Source organism: Acomys minous, assembly GCF_964271855.1.
Source record: "Acomys minous genome assembly, chromosome: 10".
In the NCBI taxonomy this organism is placed as follows: domain Eukaryota; kingdom Metazoa; phylum Chordata; class Mammalia; order Rodentia; family Muridae; genus Acomys; species Acomys minous.
In genome coordinates, this window is record NC_140491.1 from 121,244,470 (window position 1) to 121,262,560 (window position 18,091).

The 18,091-nt window shown below is 35.1% G+C and overlaps 1 protein-coding gene and 1 pseudogene across 2 annotated transcripts; one reads left to right on the top strand and one right to left on the bottom strand.

The window, feature by feature from the left end:
* Window positions 1-12,214: 12,214 nt before the first annotated feature.
* Window positions 12,215-13,150, bottom strand: LOC311606836 (olfactory receptor 4C15-like; the record flags this gene model as incomplete). Its single annotated transcript, XM_084798245.1, has 1 exon — window positions 12,215-13,150. One exon carries the CDS (start codon window positions 13,148-13,150, stop codon window positions 12,215-12,217), a length of 936 nt encoding a protein of 311 aa, XP_084654371.1.
* A 4,193-nt stretch (window positions 13,151-17,343) lies between these two features.
* LOC311606877 (selenoprotein H-like) lies at window positions 17,344-18,046 on the top strand (annotated as a pseudogene). The gene is made up of 2 exons (XR_014783673.1): window positions 17,344-17,515; window positions 17,606-18,046. The product of XR_014783673.1 is annotated as a selenoprotein H-like (transcript).
* The last annotated feature ends 45 nt before the right edge of the window (window positions 18,047-18,091 follow it).

The following is an 18,091-nucleotide window of genomic DNA, read 5'->3' on the forward strand; positions in this document are numbered from 1 at the left end:
AGCACCAGCATTAACAAATTAGTCCAAAATAGCCACTGCTCAGGACAGGAGTCCTAGTCAACAATATGTGTTATGTTGCTATTTTTATTTAAAAAGTTATAAATAAAATGGAAAGTTTAAACAACAAAAGATGCTTAACTATTTTAAAGCAGCTAGTTCTATACTTTGCCTATGCATCAACAGGGTTAAGGATGAGATTTTTTTCTTATTAATGAGATCTTCAGTTGGTTTTTCTGTAGTCTCTTTCTCTCTTTAAAACTTAAGGAACCTTCTTCCTATGTTCATGTGTGAATAAGACATTTTGAAGATAGCAACAGAGTAAAAGATGAGCCAATCAGCAACATATAAAAAGTACTGAAAACCATAGAGCTGAAGTGATGCAATTATATTAGTTGAATATAATTTAGACTCTTGTGATTTGGTTATTTGTCAAGGATTTATAAAATGCAAAATAGGGTGCAGGCTGGAAAAAATGGTTCAACATTTCAAAGTACTTGATGCTATTCCAGAAGAGGTGATCACTTCCCAGCACACATATGGTGGCTTAATGGTGGCTTATATCCAAGGAGGCCCATCGTCCTCTTCTGGACTATGTGTGGACCAACCAGAGATGAGCACTCATACAGGCATACAGACACAATACTCATGAATATACATTTAAAATAAATATTTTTAAATGAAACTCTCTTGAAAATACTATTCTGAGTGGAAATGGCTACAGATTTTTATTAATTTATGATAAAACATGTTCATTAACAGCTTAAAAGTTCGTCCATTAGGTTTATGGGAACTAAAGCAAGATGGACAAAGGACTGCAAAGTATGGCATATTATACTTTCATGAAAATGTTGTAATGAAACTCCAGAAGGATTAATGGTGGGTCATGGGAGAAAGAAGATAGGAGGACTTAAAGGAATGAAAAGGAAAAAATAGTATAACTGTTTGTAACAAAAAATTTTAAAAACCTAACTAAACTAAAAAAGAAAGAAAGAAAGATGGAAAAGAAAAAGGGAAGGTGTATATAAAAATTTACTTCAACATTTTTTTTAGATTAGTGCTCAGATCCAGATACTCCCCTTTTACTGTGTCGTGAATTAGGTTACACATTATAAACCTCAGGTTTAACATCTGTAAATGCTCCTAATAGGAGGGAGGATCAATGGGGCGTATTGGGCAGCACAGTGGTTTCAGATAACCTTCCTGCAAGTAACCAAATGCAGTAGGAGATTGTAAGGAAAACAAAGCCCTACATTCATCTTAAAAAATAGGTAAACTTCAACTCCTTTCTGTCCTATTTAATATAATCAGTAGTTACAAACAAAACAGTGTCATCATATTTCCAACAAAGCAATTTCTAAAATTTGTGTTAATATGTCCACTGGAGTGTATATCAGGGTCACAGTTTTATTATCACAAGGATTATGGGTATTGAGTCATAACACAAGCCTTTAACAGTAAGAGAATATTAAATAGAAATTAAGATAATTCTATTACGTACTGTTTGTGTTAATATGAATTAATAAATTATCAAATAAATATAATCAGTAACTATATTAAATTAATAAGAATAAAAATGCTAAGGATAAGAGACTATGTGATCATTGCTACTTGGGGAAATTATATTTATTTCCACCCCAATACTGGTACTCAGAGAACAATATTAAAAGAGTGGGAGAAATGTAATAGCCAGAGAACAGGAAGAAGTGCAATAAAATACCCTCTGGATGGGATGTATCTATTAACTTCATGACCTCATAGCAAGTATAGTTATCTGTAAAAGATCAAGGAACAGAAAACCCAGCATGAATGGGGAAGATTTCCACCACTCCTAATTCTGAGGTAATATTCACACTTGATATTTGCTAGAGATGGACAACCATTGTTTACTGAGGATCTGGACACTAACTAGACATATTAAGTTATCAAAAAATTAAAATGAAAAGAATCATGATTTTGTGATGTGTTATAGTTGACTTGGGAGGACTCAAAGAGAGGAATAAGTGTAGATATGCTAATGTTTAATTGTGTATATACAGCAACTTTTTAAAATATATAGAAAAACTGAAATTATGATAAAATTAGGTCAAATGTAACAGTATGTAGAAGGGAAGTTGACCACTCCTAGTCTCAAATAAGCAAAAAATAAAAAACAAACAAACAAATAAAAAACAAAACAAAACAGGTTCAGTGCAATATGAATTTGTCACAGAAAAAGACAAAACAAAACAAAAGATTTGGGTCTGTGAAAGAAAAATTGATAGTTCTTTGGTGGAAAACTGATAACATCGAAAGTAGACATGGCTGGGCTCAAACTCACCAATTAGCTTAGGGTAACGTTAAGCTCCTGATACTTTCTCCTCCATCTTCAAATACTGGAATTAAAACATTGTGCCATTACATCCAGACAAATCAATAGTTTTGTATCCAGATACTCTGCAGACAGTAAATTGCAGGGAACATACAAGTATTGATTTCTGCATTATTTTAAACATCTGAAATATATGGTAATGTGAAAACTATATTACTCAAAGGACAAAGATATTTTAGTTATGTATTTTAAAAGTTATACCAATTATAATAAAATTGGTTCATTCCAGTAATACTTTTAGAAAACATATCAGGAATCATCTCCAAACAACACTACTTTTTATATTTTTATACTAGTAAATTTAGTCTTCAATGGATATTTTAAAAATGAAGTAAGATGACACAGTGTCAAGTTTGAACACAGAAATTTCTAAAATGCTCATAACATGGATGATTTATGAACAATACAATTACAAATTACCATCACATCATACAATTAATGAAATACTTGTAAGCTAAAGACCTCAAGTATGAAGCATTTTCATAGTGAAATAAAGCGTAAATATGATGACCTTATGGGATCAGGGAAACATACTAAATTTTGTAACTTAAAATTGAATGTATGAAATGCTATTTAGTTTGTCATATAGACATTGTTACTAATATAAAAACATTTAAAATTAATCATCAAAATCAAAACCCAAAAAATTAATTTTCTTTGAAGATCTGAAAAGATTGTGAAATATGCAAGTCATTCACCCTAGCACTGAGCTCATAGATTGACAGTATAATATCTCACATTAATATTTTGAGCAATTACAATCTTACATAAAATGACCATAATGCTGAGACAACCATCTTCCACTTCCATATACTTTTGAATTTCAAATCCACATTTTAATGAAGAGTTAACTGACTCTTTCAGTGTTTTTTTTTTCCTCAAACCTCCCATGCCCTTTTTGCCCCTAAAAGTCGTGTAGTTGAATATTCAAAGGCTGTTCTTGATCTTTTCCATGGATGTCATAAAAGGAACTATGGTCTCTGTGTAGTCTCCTGGAGACATGACATTGGGAACTCTCTTCTCTGTGCCCAACTATGCACATTGCCCCACTATTCCCTTCCCTTCCATGACAGCATCAAAGCTAATTGTCATGCCAATCCGTGTATATAAATACCATGCACTAAGCAATTGCACCACCAAAGAACATCCAATCTATATATAGATAACATGATTTCTTTGTTAATTGGAAAGTGTGAATAACATTCAAAGCTATCTGAGGGATGAACAGAAATGATATTCTTTTTTTTAAGATCACTTTATTACTTGCCATTTATTTTATTATTAAGATTTATTTATTATTATGTATACAATGATCTATCTTCATGTACACTTGCAGGCCAGAAGAGATCATCAGATTACATCATAGATGGTTGTGAGCCATCATGTGGTTCCTGGGAATTGCACTCATGACATCTGGAAGAGCAGTCAGTGTTCTTAACTGCTGAGCCATCTCTCCAGCCCACAGAAATGACATTATAATCCAAGAGTTGACTCAAATATATTTCAAACCTATAAAGATATTGTGAGTGCCAATGATAATAAGTTAAAATCTTATTTAAAATTATTTTTATGACAAATTTCAAAAGACAATAATGTTTTTATTTCAGACTGTGAACTTCCAATAAAATATTGCTTGCCTTTATGTGTAACTATGAAAACTCGTTTTAGCTGCTCTCCAGGTGCTATTTTCTTTTGGGGTAATGCATTTTCTCTCTCTCTTCTAGAATGCTCTGCTGAGTTCCCTAATTGTCTCACTTTTCCTTGTCCTGCTATTTCTGAAATGTAGAGGAAAGGACTTTTCCCTGCTTATAATCATCTTCCTCATAATGGATTCTGAAGCTTCTCTTTTGATGTCCTGGTAATTTGGATATTTTTAAGTGATCAAGCCAGGACTAGAAGCACTAAAGCAGTTCTGAATTTCATCTAAGATTTTCCTGAAGCAAAACATAATTCTTAGGGGAAATTAAGTATACTTAATTCATTTTGTGACTTTATTCTGACCATATGACTGTTTCTGGATCTTTTGTTTCTGGGTAGGAGTGTAAAAAGAACATTTTTATATTTGTTTTCAATATTATAGAGTTTAAGAGCATGTCAATTTACCAGGACTCTTTATTAGCATTCTTTATAGGGTCTCGAAGCATAAAATATTGATTCCCAAACATAAGACAGATGACTTTGCTCACTTTAATTGAATATTTATTTAGAAAAAAAGTAATGTATTATTGCAAAGATAATGTAAAACTCAAAGCATTAATGCTGTCTACATTACTTGGTTTCTACAGGAAAATGAAAAGGTGCAATATGTTTAATTATGTCAAACAAAAAAATTGAGGGTCAATGGGAAGGAAGAAATGCTGAGCATGAAAGCAGGCAAGGAGCATTAAAAGAAGGAGGGGGGAAAAGAGGAAGGAAGGAAATGAGGGATGGAGGGAGGGAGGAAAGGAAGGAGGGAAGGACTCTACTCTCCAACAATTATTTATTTATTGGACACTTAGGCAGTTACAGATTTTAAATGCTGTTTTCTCGTGTCCTCATATATCACTTTTACTAGCTTCTATATGTGTTGATTTGGGTCATAAAATATGAATTACCAATAAGGTAATGTATGTATGTATTGCCTTCAAGAACCCAGTTATGAAACAAGAACTTCAATATTTTCATTAAACACATAATGTCCCAACCACAAAAACAAATTTTAAATTATTTTTATAATTAAAAAAATCTATTAAAATGTGGAAATGTGTTTATGAGTCTTACCATGTGATATTTTGATGAAAAACCTGGAGATAGCCAGCTCTTACTCTCTATCGAGAATACCCCCACTTGGTGTCACCAAAGGCAACGTTTGTACCCAACTCTTCCTTCCAACCTAAGGTGAACATTTCCAGTGTTCCTCTCACACAGCTTTAATCACATTTTAAGGATAAAAGAAAAAATAATAGAACCAAAATCCCTGTTTAATTGCAACTAGAATTTAACATGGTTTCCCTCTGAGAGGCTCTGCCTCTGAGATTACCCTCAGCTCCCCCAGGGTTTGAACAATTTCTTGCCCATGAGTTGCTGAGATACAATACTGTATACATGTTTTACTAGCTAGAGTGTTCATACTTCTATTTATATCCAAATTCAACTTTAAAAAGAGCTTTGGGAGGCTCTACTGATGGTGCTGTTTTATACCACAATGTCAGGAAACATCAGTTGAGTAATGGAGAGGATATGGTGCTGGTGTCTCTATACAGAATTTAAGTGAAATTCCTGTATGCTCATCCAATGTAACAGATGAATTTTTTCCTACTGAGTCTATGTGATAATCTGTAAGAATAATGTGAACTGTTCTGGGGAAACACTAATAAGGACATCATGCAGTAATAGCAATGTCTTTATTTCCTCTAAGATACTTTGCCTCATTTTTTGACAATTTTGCACATATGTATGATGTATCATAATATACACACATTACCCTCTCTTAACATTGTCCAACCTTGATGATGACCTTCTCCCCAAACAGTGTTTCTATAGCCTGTCTTCCGTGTTTGACCCACTGACTTTAGAGTTGCTTATAAAACATGAGTAGAGGATTATCAAGTCGTGTACAATTTCCCTATGACTACATCATTGTGGAAAATGATACTCATTTCTTAATAACCTTTGACTGTCAGTATCTCCTTCCTCTTTCCATGCTGAAAGGCCCAATCCTCTCTCAGTCTTGAGCAGGTATACACAGGTGCTGTATGTTCATAATTGCAGTGGCTAAGTTTTGACCAGAAGACAGAATTCCGTAGCATTCTTCCTAATCCTCCATTTCTTACATTGTTTCTGCCCTCTTATACAAGATATTTCTTACTCCTAGAAGCAGGTGTTAGTGGTGAGCTTTGGACAGCCATATATAAATACTCTCTGTACTTGCCAGGGTTAGGTGTCCCTCTATCATCACACAATGTGAAAGGAAGCTTCTCTGACCAATGCTAAGAGTTACACCAGCTGAAAGATATGGAGGCCTGCCACTGTGTTCTTTTAGCTAAACAATAGAAGTTGATTTTTCTTCATATCCTTTAACAGGATTTAGGTACTACATATGTGTTACTCTCCTGTGTAGCAAGTGTCAAATACTATCTGGATGTGCTTATTAACTGTGGGGACCCATGACAAATTCTGCCATGTCAGAAATCCTGTGCTTAGGCTACATGCTGTGACCTTCGAGTTGCTGACCTTTACCTCACCACGCGGTCTTGTATTCTAGGCTATCCTTGGACTATTTACCTTTGAAAGAAGCAGAGATCAACTTGGAACCACTCAGAGAACTAGGAAGTTCTACAGGGAGCGATTTAGGCTATTGCGTTCTTGCCCGGGGGCTAGGGTGAGTGAGATAAGAATAGATCCTATTGACCTTGCCCTATATATGTTCCTGCTAGTCGGCAATAAAGTGAATCTTGATCAGAAATGTTCTTACTTGATTCATTATCTCTCCTGTCTCTGTATCCTACTTTCAATCCCCACTCCCTCTTTCAGGTGACCCCTGATTCAATTTTTCCTGCGGGCTGGGACCCGACAATTAACCTACAAACATTCATGTCATCAGAACACCTGTGGGTACAGATATCTCCCCTGATAGGTCAGTATTCAAGCATGCAGGGTCCATCCACAGTGCCTAAGAAATTTGATTGTTTTATGTTTTTTTTTTTTTTTGCTCTTTTTCCTGCCTAGAGACTATTTAATACTTTCTGAGACTTTGTACACTAGCCAACAAAAAAGAATATTTTGAGAAATTTTTGAAGTGTGAGCACCTATGATATTGAAATGAATTTACATATTTCCCACTGATAGTGGCACAGAGTGAATATTCTTATCCCAAAGGAGAGGAGTGAGGACACAGCAAAGAATCATCAAACTAAAGCAATAACAAAATCCAATGGAAAAATTATTACTTTTGATGATCCGTGTCTCTGTCATTTTATATTGAAAGCACTAAGATCAATAATGATTCAGTAGTTCAACTACTCCAAATCTGCTGACAATCACAGAGGCAAATTCTTTCAGGAGTCATCTCTAACCGAAGCTTGGACACTTGCTCTGTCTATGTCATAAGGCCTAAAATCTCAGCACCCTAGTATCTCCATTACCTTCACAGCTTTAAGCAATGACTTAGCAGATGCTCCCTGAAGTGACCCACATCTTTGGCCCATTGCTAAGATTCAGTCCCTATCAGAAAATTAGGTGCTGGCCTCCATGAATCCTGGACAGTACAAAATGTGCAATAGTACTAACATCACCTGACACCTGAAGATGGGACCTGAACCCGTTGGACCATACCTATATGAGCTCTTATGTCCTCCAAAATGGAAAGTTATTTCTTGGGAATTCCTTCCAGGAACAGTGAATTCTCCTAGGTATATTCTCTTATCACACTCTCTCTTTTCAAGCAAGTTCACTTTTTTTCTCACGTTGGAGCCTTTTGTGGGTGGAACCATACCTTAGGCTCATTCACCATTATCACAGTGCAGAAAAGGGTGTTTCTTTTTAGCAAATATGACTTCTTTGTAAAGATACAATTTGCTATATGCTTTTTTTTCTTATGTGACAAAATATATCATATTTTTTAAAAAGAAAGGCTCTTTTCTTCCTTGACAAACTACACATTTAAAAAACTATTTTACCCAAATTTTCTGCTCTCTTTCACTGAAGACTGTGATATGTGATATAATATATAGACAAGAAAGATCCAAATGTTCATTTGTCCTGAAATTTCCTCTGCCAAATAAACTAGCTCGTTAGTTTTAAACTCAACTTCACTTAAATACACAATACACAGAACATGGGCAGAATAAAGCAAGATCCTTGTCAAGTATATCACACAAAAGGTAAATTCTCAATTTCAGGAGACAGTCTTTGTTTCCCTGAAGACCTCATGAGCTAGTCCTCTGCTGTCTGAATTTCTTTCAGTAAGTGGTCATCCAAAAATCTTTACCTTCAGAATGCTTTGCTAGCACACTGTGTATCAAACTATTCCCAAACTTTGGTCATGTTTATCAAAAGTATAACCTCACCACTTGTACCAATTTATCATATTACTTACTTTTCTTCTTCCTGAAGTCAACTTCATATCAATAGACACTTAAAGTCGAAATGCTTTACTGTGGCTTGCAGCTTCGGGATGTAATCTATCACAAAGGAGTGTCATAACTACTACTGTAGTTGGAAATAAGTCGTGCAATGATTGATCCAGTTACATACTTGAGACTTCTGCAAGGACAATTTGTGCTTTTAAGACTGAGCTTTCTGCAGACCCCCCAAAAATGTATTTACAGTAGGTCATAAAAATTGTTTCAGTATTCTAAAGTTCAAAAGATATAATAAAAATGATAGATGGTATCAAAAGCCTATGACATATAAGCAATGGAGAGCTGAGAATGCCACTTACCCCTTGTAGGACACAACGAATATTCTAGTTATGTAAAACTCCATCTTGATGTATTACATTTGAAATTTCAATAATGTCTTAGTTTAATTTATTGCTAGGATTTTTTTAATGGTCAAAATGCACCTGAGAAGTAGTCATTTCTATCACTGAGGGAAGTTGCAACAGGAACTATAGGAGGAATTTGGAGACAGGAAGAGAAGCAAAGACTGTGGAGGAAAGTTGCTTACAGGCATGCACACCTAGAAGGCTCGATTTGCATTCTTATAAACTCAGGACCCTGTGCTTAGGAACTGTTCTACTTTGGTGGGTGAACCCTTCCAACCAATTATCAGTCAAGAAATTCCCATAAGCTTGACTTGAGGACAATATGATGGAACATTTTCCAAATTAATTTTCCCTCTGCTCAGATGACTATCTTGTGTCAAATTAACAAACAATAACAACAACAACAACAACCAACAACAAAAACTTATCCACAAACAAAACAAAAACTTATTAACAATTGAATTTTTAAAAATAATTTTTACTTCTTTTTCAAATAAAATTTTTTAATATTTGTTCACTTTACATCCTGATTGTAGCCCCTTCCCTTGTCTCCTTCTGGCCCCACCCTCCCTCCCACTCCCCCATCTCCCTGCCTGAATCCTCAGAAAGAGGGAGTCCTCCTCCCTTACCAGATGATCCCACTCTATCAAGTCTCACCAGGACTGCCTGCATCCTCTTCTGGGGCCTAGCAAGGCTGCCCTGCCAGAGGGGTGACCAGAGAGCAAGCAACAGAGTCCATGGCCAAGACAGCCCCCATTCCCCTTACTAGGGGACCCACATGGCGAGTGAACTGCCTTTCAGCTACATCTTAGTAATATTTATTCCAAGATGGATTTTGAAGCATTTTGAGTAATATTCATTCCCTGATTTCTTCCTTTGTAGATTTTTTGTTTAGGTATAGAAAAGGTATTGATATTGTGCATGTCTGTATTATGTCCTGCTACTTTCATGAATATTTTTAATCAGGCACAGAAAAGTCTTGGGGTGTGTGTGTGTGTGTGTGTGTGTGTGTGTGTGTGTGTGTGTGTGTGTGCGTGCATGTAGAATAATATAATCTGAAAATAAGAAAATACTTTGACTCGGATAGTTTCTATATATTCTGTTCAGAAACTATTATTGACACAAATTGTGATATTTTTCTGAAAATATTTCTTGATATCAGAGAGACTAAAATTTTGCTGTATCTCAACCAAGCTAGTAATAATGTTCTTTGAGATCATTTGAATGTGTGTTTAACCTTCTCTGTAATGTGTACTCAGCCTGTTCAAGTTTAAATTGCCTCTGTGACAAAAATGTAAATTACTATACTATCTTTTGGATTTCCTATGTAATAAGCTTTCTCATTCTAAGATAAATTCATATATTTAATACTATATTATATACCCTCTTATGCCCTAGACAAAGAGTAATGAATGTCTGTGTTGTGATATTCATTTTTTGAAAATAGCCAAAAGGTGAAAACAATCTTAAACAACAACATCAACAAATCTATAAATGCTGAAAAAGCATGCCCATATAGGCCGACAACATATACATGCAACTTGATAATCTTCTGGGTCATCTGGAGTCATTAAAGTAACTTCTTCCTCTGTAAAATTCTGTTAAAGTTTGTTGTAAAAATCTCTTATTTCTTTCCTGTATCACATTTCTGTGCTTTTCAATGAACACAGAGCAAGCCCCTTCCATAGGAATAGACACAGAGGAGATCAGCAGTTGTGGAATCGAAACATGCACAACACACAACGGACAACAGACACACCAGTCACCACCATCTACAGACAGGCAGAAAAAGAGGAAGAAACATGAAGAATTCAATTTTGAGCTCATTTTTTTGTCAAACTATTCCAAAAGACAGTTTAAGTCTCTGGCCCTTCATGTGATATCTACACATATTGATACTTCCTGTGTGGTTTATTTAATCATTAACTATTACGCCAAACTTTAGTTCTGTATTTTTTCCCAATGGGAAGTCTCATGCGTACTCTGTAGCTTCACATGTATTGTCTCAGGCAGTTAAAATCAATGACAAACCAAATAATAGCATTCAACAGGGAGTTATTTTAGCCATAACCAAATAGTGCTAGATAGTGCTGTTGATTCTGAGCAGATGTTTAACAGTAAGTTTATTTCCTATAAATTTATCTTGACAATGTAACAAAGCCTAACCATGAAGTGATATAAATAATCTCCATTGATAAATATTAAAACTGTAATTATCATTTGTATATACAAAGTTAAGAATATTAAAATCACATAATAAGTTGAAATTAATTGACATTTTTTGGAAACTAACTTTAAATCTGCTTACTCTGGATTCTAATTTCTATGCAAAGAGTGGGGAATGTGTGTTCACTATATAATTTTCTTGGCATGGTTAAGAAAGTAGTACCTACAAGCATTTTTTGTTGTATTAGAGCTGTAGTCAAGTACAGCTGTACTTGTAATAGGATAGTCACATCATCCAAGAGAAATCCCAACTGATCTCATGTACTTTCTCTAGCTTGGGGAAGTCACTCAGGTTTTCTGGCAGACATGAATGGACTCAGCTTAAAATGGCATCAGATGGTGCAGGAACACTTAGAGGTTAGGTTCTGTGTTTCTCTCTCTCTTCATTTACATGTTATAAAGTTTCAATGTGTCATTTATAAACTTATTTTCTCATGGAATGACTTTAGAGGTTTTTTTGTCCAAATACACATTTATTTTGTCAAATTTTTAAATAAAGCTTAGATTGTTAATAGAAAGCATTGAAGCAGTTAAAACACATCAATATATAATAAAATAAATGAGAATATAAAAATTGTACTACCTTTAATCATTTACATAACAATGATGAGTAGCCTATTCACAATGAAAATATGAATATAGAAATATATTTGCAACTCCACTATTGATATTCTCTGTATCAAATTATGTTGTTTATTCATAAAAAACTTAATGTTTTATTTGCCCAATAAAATATTGAGCTCTTTATTCTTTATATTTAACTGTATATTTGTTTGCTTATATTGGTGTGTGTGTGTGTGTGTGTGTATGTGTGTGTGTGTGTGTGTGTGTGTGTGTTGTACACATTAGAAAACATGATGTTCATGAACATGCATGCAGAGCCAAAAGAAGGACTGACTATGAGCACTTACAGCATTGTATACCTTATTGTCTTAAGGCAGGACTCCACTGAAACTTGAGCTACTCACTGTCAAATATGTCTTCAGTGAAGTAAAGCCATGGTATTCACAAATTTGTTCACTAGTCCTAGAATAAAGTGAGCTTGCATGCTTGGACTCTGAGATCAGTTCTGGAAAATAAAATTCATATCTGCATGTTGCTATGGAAAGTGTTCTTATTCATTGATTCATCTCTCCAACAGTGTAAAAGCAATATTAAAATCTAACAAAAAACCCTTTAATTCTACCCCACATTTTTCTCATGGCATTTATCATTTCCTTATTCCTAAAAGTGTAAACCATAGGATTTAACAACGGTGTCAAGACATTGACAAATATAAGTGTATTTTTCTCAAAGGAGAATGCAGATGTATCCCGTGCATATATTAATATGCATGGAACAAGGAACAAAACTACAACAGTAACATGGGCTCCACAAGTGGAGAGAGCTTTACGTCGGCCTTCAGAACTGTGGTCTCTAAGAGAGAACAAAATGACGCCATAGGAGACGATCAACAAGGAGAAGATTATGATGCATATAGCCCCACTGTTAGCAAAGACCAAAAGAACAAATATATGAGTGTCAGTGCATGCAAGTTTCAGCAATGGGAACAAGTCACACATGTAGTGATCAATGACATTGGGTCCACATAAAGGCAACTGCAATGTAAATATAATTTGTATGATAGAATGCAAGAAGCCTCCTGCCCAGGATATTGCCACCAGAATGCCACAGAGGCTCCTGGTAAGGATGGAAGAGTAGTGCAAGGGCTTGCTAATAGCCACATAGCGATCGTAGGCCATAGACGCTAGAACAATCATTTCTGCCCCAGAGAAGAAATGCACTGAAAACAGTTGTGTCATGCAACAGCCAAAGGAGATGGTCTTCTTCTCATATAAGAAGTCTATAATCATCTTGGGTGTGACAGTAGTAGAGACACATGCATCCAGGAAGGACAGGAAAGCCAGGAAGAAGTACATGGGGGAGCCCAGCAGTGCAGGGCTGTAGATGATGGTCACCACAATTATCATATTGCCCCCAATAGTTGCAAGATAGACCAATAAAAATACAACAAACAATATTTTTTCAACTTTTGGATTTTGAGAAAGCCCCAAGATTATGAACTCAGTAACAAAACTCTGGTTTTGCATGATTCTCCAGAAAACAATGCAAGTAAACTTTTTTCCCGTAAAACTTCACATATGAAAAAAGACTTCCATCAGTGAGATAATATATCCTTATGTAAATTGGATATGGTTTTCTTGATTTAGCCTATTGCAATTTAAAATAGAATATTAGAAAAATGAAGGATATAGTCATGCAACCTGAATTGAGGAAAAGATAAATTATTGATTATTTTAAAGAAGCCATGTGTCAAATTTCAGTCATGAATACATCCACTTGTATGAGTGGAGAAAAATGGTGTAACATTGAATCATCAGCTTTTGTAAAAATCTTTTTGGTTTTCTTGAAATAAATATTAAAGGACATTTTTAAATCATAGCTTTGATGTGAATAAAAGACCAGTGTTAAGTAGCCTGCAGTGACTTGTCAGAGCACTGCCCTACACAGAAATAGAGGAAGAGGCAAAATGTACATTTGAGCACACACCAAAATACTGACTACATTTGAATTTTGTTTAAACATATAAAATGTATTGTAACTTCAAATAAACATGTGTGTGTTGAAAGGGTTAAATTTGCACTTTAAAGTGTGACCATAACCTTATGAAAATAATCCTGTTGCCATTAAATCTAAGAAATACAACCTCAAAAAAAGTCTTCTGCTGTGGTCTCAAGCTCATGGTTAACAGTATATGCCACTGTTACTTTTTAATTTGTCTGATGTTCAAATATAAGTATAAACCAAGGAAACAAGAAACAATCAGCCTGGGATTTTAAGAGGCATGTGTTCCAAGAACCATGTGGTCTCCGTGGAATCAACTTGGTGAAGAGTGAGATTGTTTATCTCAGTTATTGCAGCACTAATAATTGTTCTTTCTATTCTCCTTCTCTGAATTAGCATGAAAGCAACTTCTTACTTTGTTCCTAGGTGAATGAGATATCTTGACAAAGGCAACAGCAAATGATGAAGATTCAGAAGGTGATGGACCAAAACCTCACATAGGAAAATTGATTATATCACATAACTGAAAAAGAGAAATTATTTATTGAGTTAATTTTGGAGATCCAAGACAAAATTATATTACTTACTGATACTATGTTAAGTTGTTTAATCAAGTGTTTGATAAGACATATGATTGGAAAACTATGCAAGCTTATTATAAACATTTTCATAAAGAGCTTAACTGCTCATTTCCAAAGATCAGAAAAAAAATCAAATCAAATATGTGAAAATGTTTCTCAGGATCACATAACCTAAAAGTTCTAGGTTTCATTCATTTATGAAAAATGTATGCTTTACACATAGTAGGCTCTTTAATAGAAATTAAGGGAATATTCTATATCTTGCATTCATTTGCCCTCCTACTCATAGTTTCAAAGGCCTTTTGTTTCCTTTCCTATCTACATAACTGAATTTCATTATAAATAATATTTCAGTTTGTGAATATTGCCTGATTTATAAATGCATACATATAGATACATACATAGATACTATACATATTTCTTGGCAAAATAAATCTGTGAGTAAAAATAATGCAATTGTATAAAAAAGAAACATTATAGTAATCTTAATGACAACAATTCAAAAGAAAGACAATATTACTTGGAAAATCTACACAACTCATTAAAGATGGAGAAGTTGAGTCAATGCCTACATAGACTTCTCACACCTATGACTCAGCATCTTTTATAGAGGAACATATTTTGCACGATATGAAAAGAGAAATATAAACACCAACCCAGCCACAAACACTTTATCTACAATGATGTACTGTCTTAGCATCCTAATGTTCTTTATCATTAAAATATATGAAATGGGAGTACAGTGTACTTATGGTTTATGATTATATTTTTAACAGTTAAAAGATATGCCAATTAGACACAAGATACAGTATTAATCTAAATGGAATACTGCAAAATAAAAAAGATAATAGTAAGATATAAGCTTTAGATGACCTGAAAACAACCTCCTGGAATATTAATTTTCATTAGGCCGGAACTTGTTTGTCAAGCTGCAAGGTGGAGTAGCAATCAATTGTCATAATCAGTTTGATTCTTATGGACAACAATGGTCAATGTGGTAAGACATGCTAGAAGAATAATGAGGCACTCTTATTTTAGCAATAACCAGCAGCTCTCTAATTGAACTTAAAGACTAAATTCAATAGGAGCAAAACTATGCCCATTTACTAGCCAACTAGTGTCTCAGAGGAAATTTTATTATTACTTCTTTGCTAGACCAGCTCAATTTCTAATTGAATACTAAAAATTATCCTTAAACCACGGGTAAGTGTAGAACTCACCCCTCACCAATGAGGTTTTTCTTTGCAGCAAATGAGACCACTACAAAAAAAACAATCAAAATATACAGACAGACTACTCATGGAGAACCAAATTCCAACAGATACAGCTACCACACACTTTCAACAGCTAAGGTTCAAGGATCATTTTTGGAGAGGTACATAAAAATTGTAAGAATTACAGTACAAGAAACTCTCCTGTGAGAAGTGTTTCCTAGAAATGACAGAGAAGCTACACCTATGTTGTCTCAGCAATATGGCTGCCTAAATGAGACCTGACTAATGGAGAAGACAGCAATAGTCATGCTAATGTGGAAGGAGAAGGCTCTTCAGCCCCACCTTTAGACAAAGAACACATGCAAACAATGACTGCTAAAGAAGTTAGAATTACTCTTTCCCAAGAATGAGCTCTCAGTTAGGTGTCAAACAGCAAGTGGTCAGCCCTGATATAATTCAAAACCCTGCAACAATCAACAGAATGCACAGATTGTAGTTTTAAATTTTTGCATTTATATATTACCTAACGATATTAGTTTTTAAAGGGCCATCAATCTGAGAGGTGGTGAAAATGAAGATATGAAAAGAATGAAGCAAAGACATAGGGTGGGTTAGAGGTAGAAAAGGAAAAAGAATGTTACTTGAATATTTCAATTTGAAAAGTAAATACAATTTAAAAAGGATAATAGTAAAAATGTATCCAAATATAAGTAAAATTTGCTGTTAAGATCAGATAAATGTTCACATGTTTCTTCATTATCTTGACAAATGAATATATGTTAATGTCAAATAAGATATTGAATCAGTCAAAAGAAAATGTCTTTATAAAAATAACACTTTAAACTTAATTACAACTTTAACAGCACTTTACTAATTCAGTAAATGTAGGACACATATTAGATATTATAAAGAACTTTAAGTATGTTTTTTATTTCTCAAACAGAGCTCTTCCCTAAACTTCTATTCTAAATATTAAGGGAGCTGAGAAGCCTTTACCATATAATGTGTTGCACTGTGTAAATATTAAAAGAAAAAATATAAAACAATAATAAGAGCTATGATACATAATTAAGACTATTAATTACAAATTACTATCACATGATACTACAAATAAAAACCTAAGTATAAAATATAAAAAGAGGCATTTAAAAACATTGTTAAGTAAGAATGAGAATATGAGATGATAAATACATTCTATTTTCTAGAAAGAAGCATAATATGATAGGGTTTATTAGAGATAAACATGCCGTTACTGTAATTGAAATACTGGAGGTTAAACACCCTTCTTGTGTCTGTAGCTAACCAGACACGTTTTGTTGACTTTTTGAAAAATATGTTCATTTCAAATAACTAATCTTACCGCTGACCACAATATTACTCCTGATTTCCCTAAAGGATTCAACTTCATTTGCCCTCTGATGTCTAAATGTAGAGGAAAGAGATTTTTCTTTCTTTCTTTTCTGATGAATTTCTGCAGCCTCTTTGACGTCCTATTGATAATGCTTGTTTTAAGAGAGAGAACAAGCCAGAATCCTAGCACTAAAGCAATCAGAGCTTCACCCACTTCATTTTCCTAAGATTTCAGAGAAAGAACACTAATGCACTCAGGAATCTAAGTGGACATGCTTAAGTCAGAAAACTGTACTACGTGAGTTATGTCAGACTCTCTTACATTGTATTTCTTCTGTGTAAGATATACTAGTGTGTATTTGTTGAGCTAGAGCATTTTACATTTGATTTCTATAGATAATAAAGGTACAAGGTGTTATTATGTATCAGGTTCTTATGTCAGCATTCTTTATATAACCTCAAAGCGTTTTGCCATTCAGTGCAAGCTTCAGAATGGTGAGTTACATGAGGCTATGTTCAGATAATCAATGTATTATCAGAAAGATAAGAGAAAAATACATTTGTGCGGTTGCTCTGGGGTTGCGTGTCACTGTATTCCGCCGACGCCCCATCCCCACACGGGCTGGGACCCCAGGGTAGGTGCCATGGCCCCTCTAGGAAGGAAGCGTAAGGCCGCGTGGGGGGGGGGGGCGGCAGACAAACAAAGGAAAGTGGCGGAGGGCGCCGCCGTGGTCATTGAGCACTGGTAAGCGGTGGGCAGTCCGCGAGGGCCGGAAGCGTAGGCCTGTCTGTCGCCGGGGCCTGAGACCCCATCTGCAATGTCTTGTGTCCGCAGCACTAGCTGACGCGTGTACGGCCGCCACGCTGCTGCCCTGAGCCAGGCTTTGCAGCTGGAGGCCCCAGAGCTGCCTGTGCAGGTGAACCCGTCCAAGCCGCGGAGGGGCAGCTTCGAGGTGACTTTGCTACGCCCGGACAACAGCCATGCTGAACTCTGGACTGGTATTAAGAAGGGCCCTCCACAGAAGCTCAAATTTCCTGAGCCACAAGAGGTAGTTAAAGAATTGAAGAAGTACCTTCCCTAAGGCCGTTGGGCAGGAGTCCCCACGCTGAGTTTTCAGTCCCTGGAGATGCTGAAGCATTTATGATGGTGCATAGACAAACTTAAGCTATGTGCCTGAAGCCACGGCTTTCCTCACCAGAAGTGATGGCTCAGTTGTGAGGCACCCTCTAACAAGGCACTGTAAAAGTATTTTAATTGGTTTAATAAAAGTTAAAGTGTGTGAAAAAATATATTTGTGCTTGGTTTCTAATTTTTTATTTT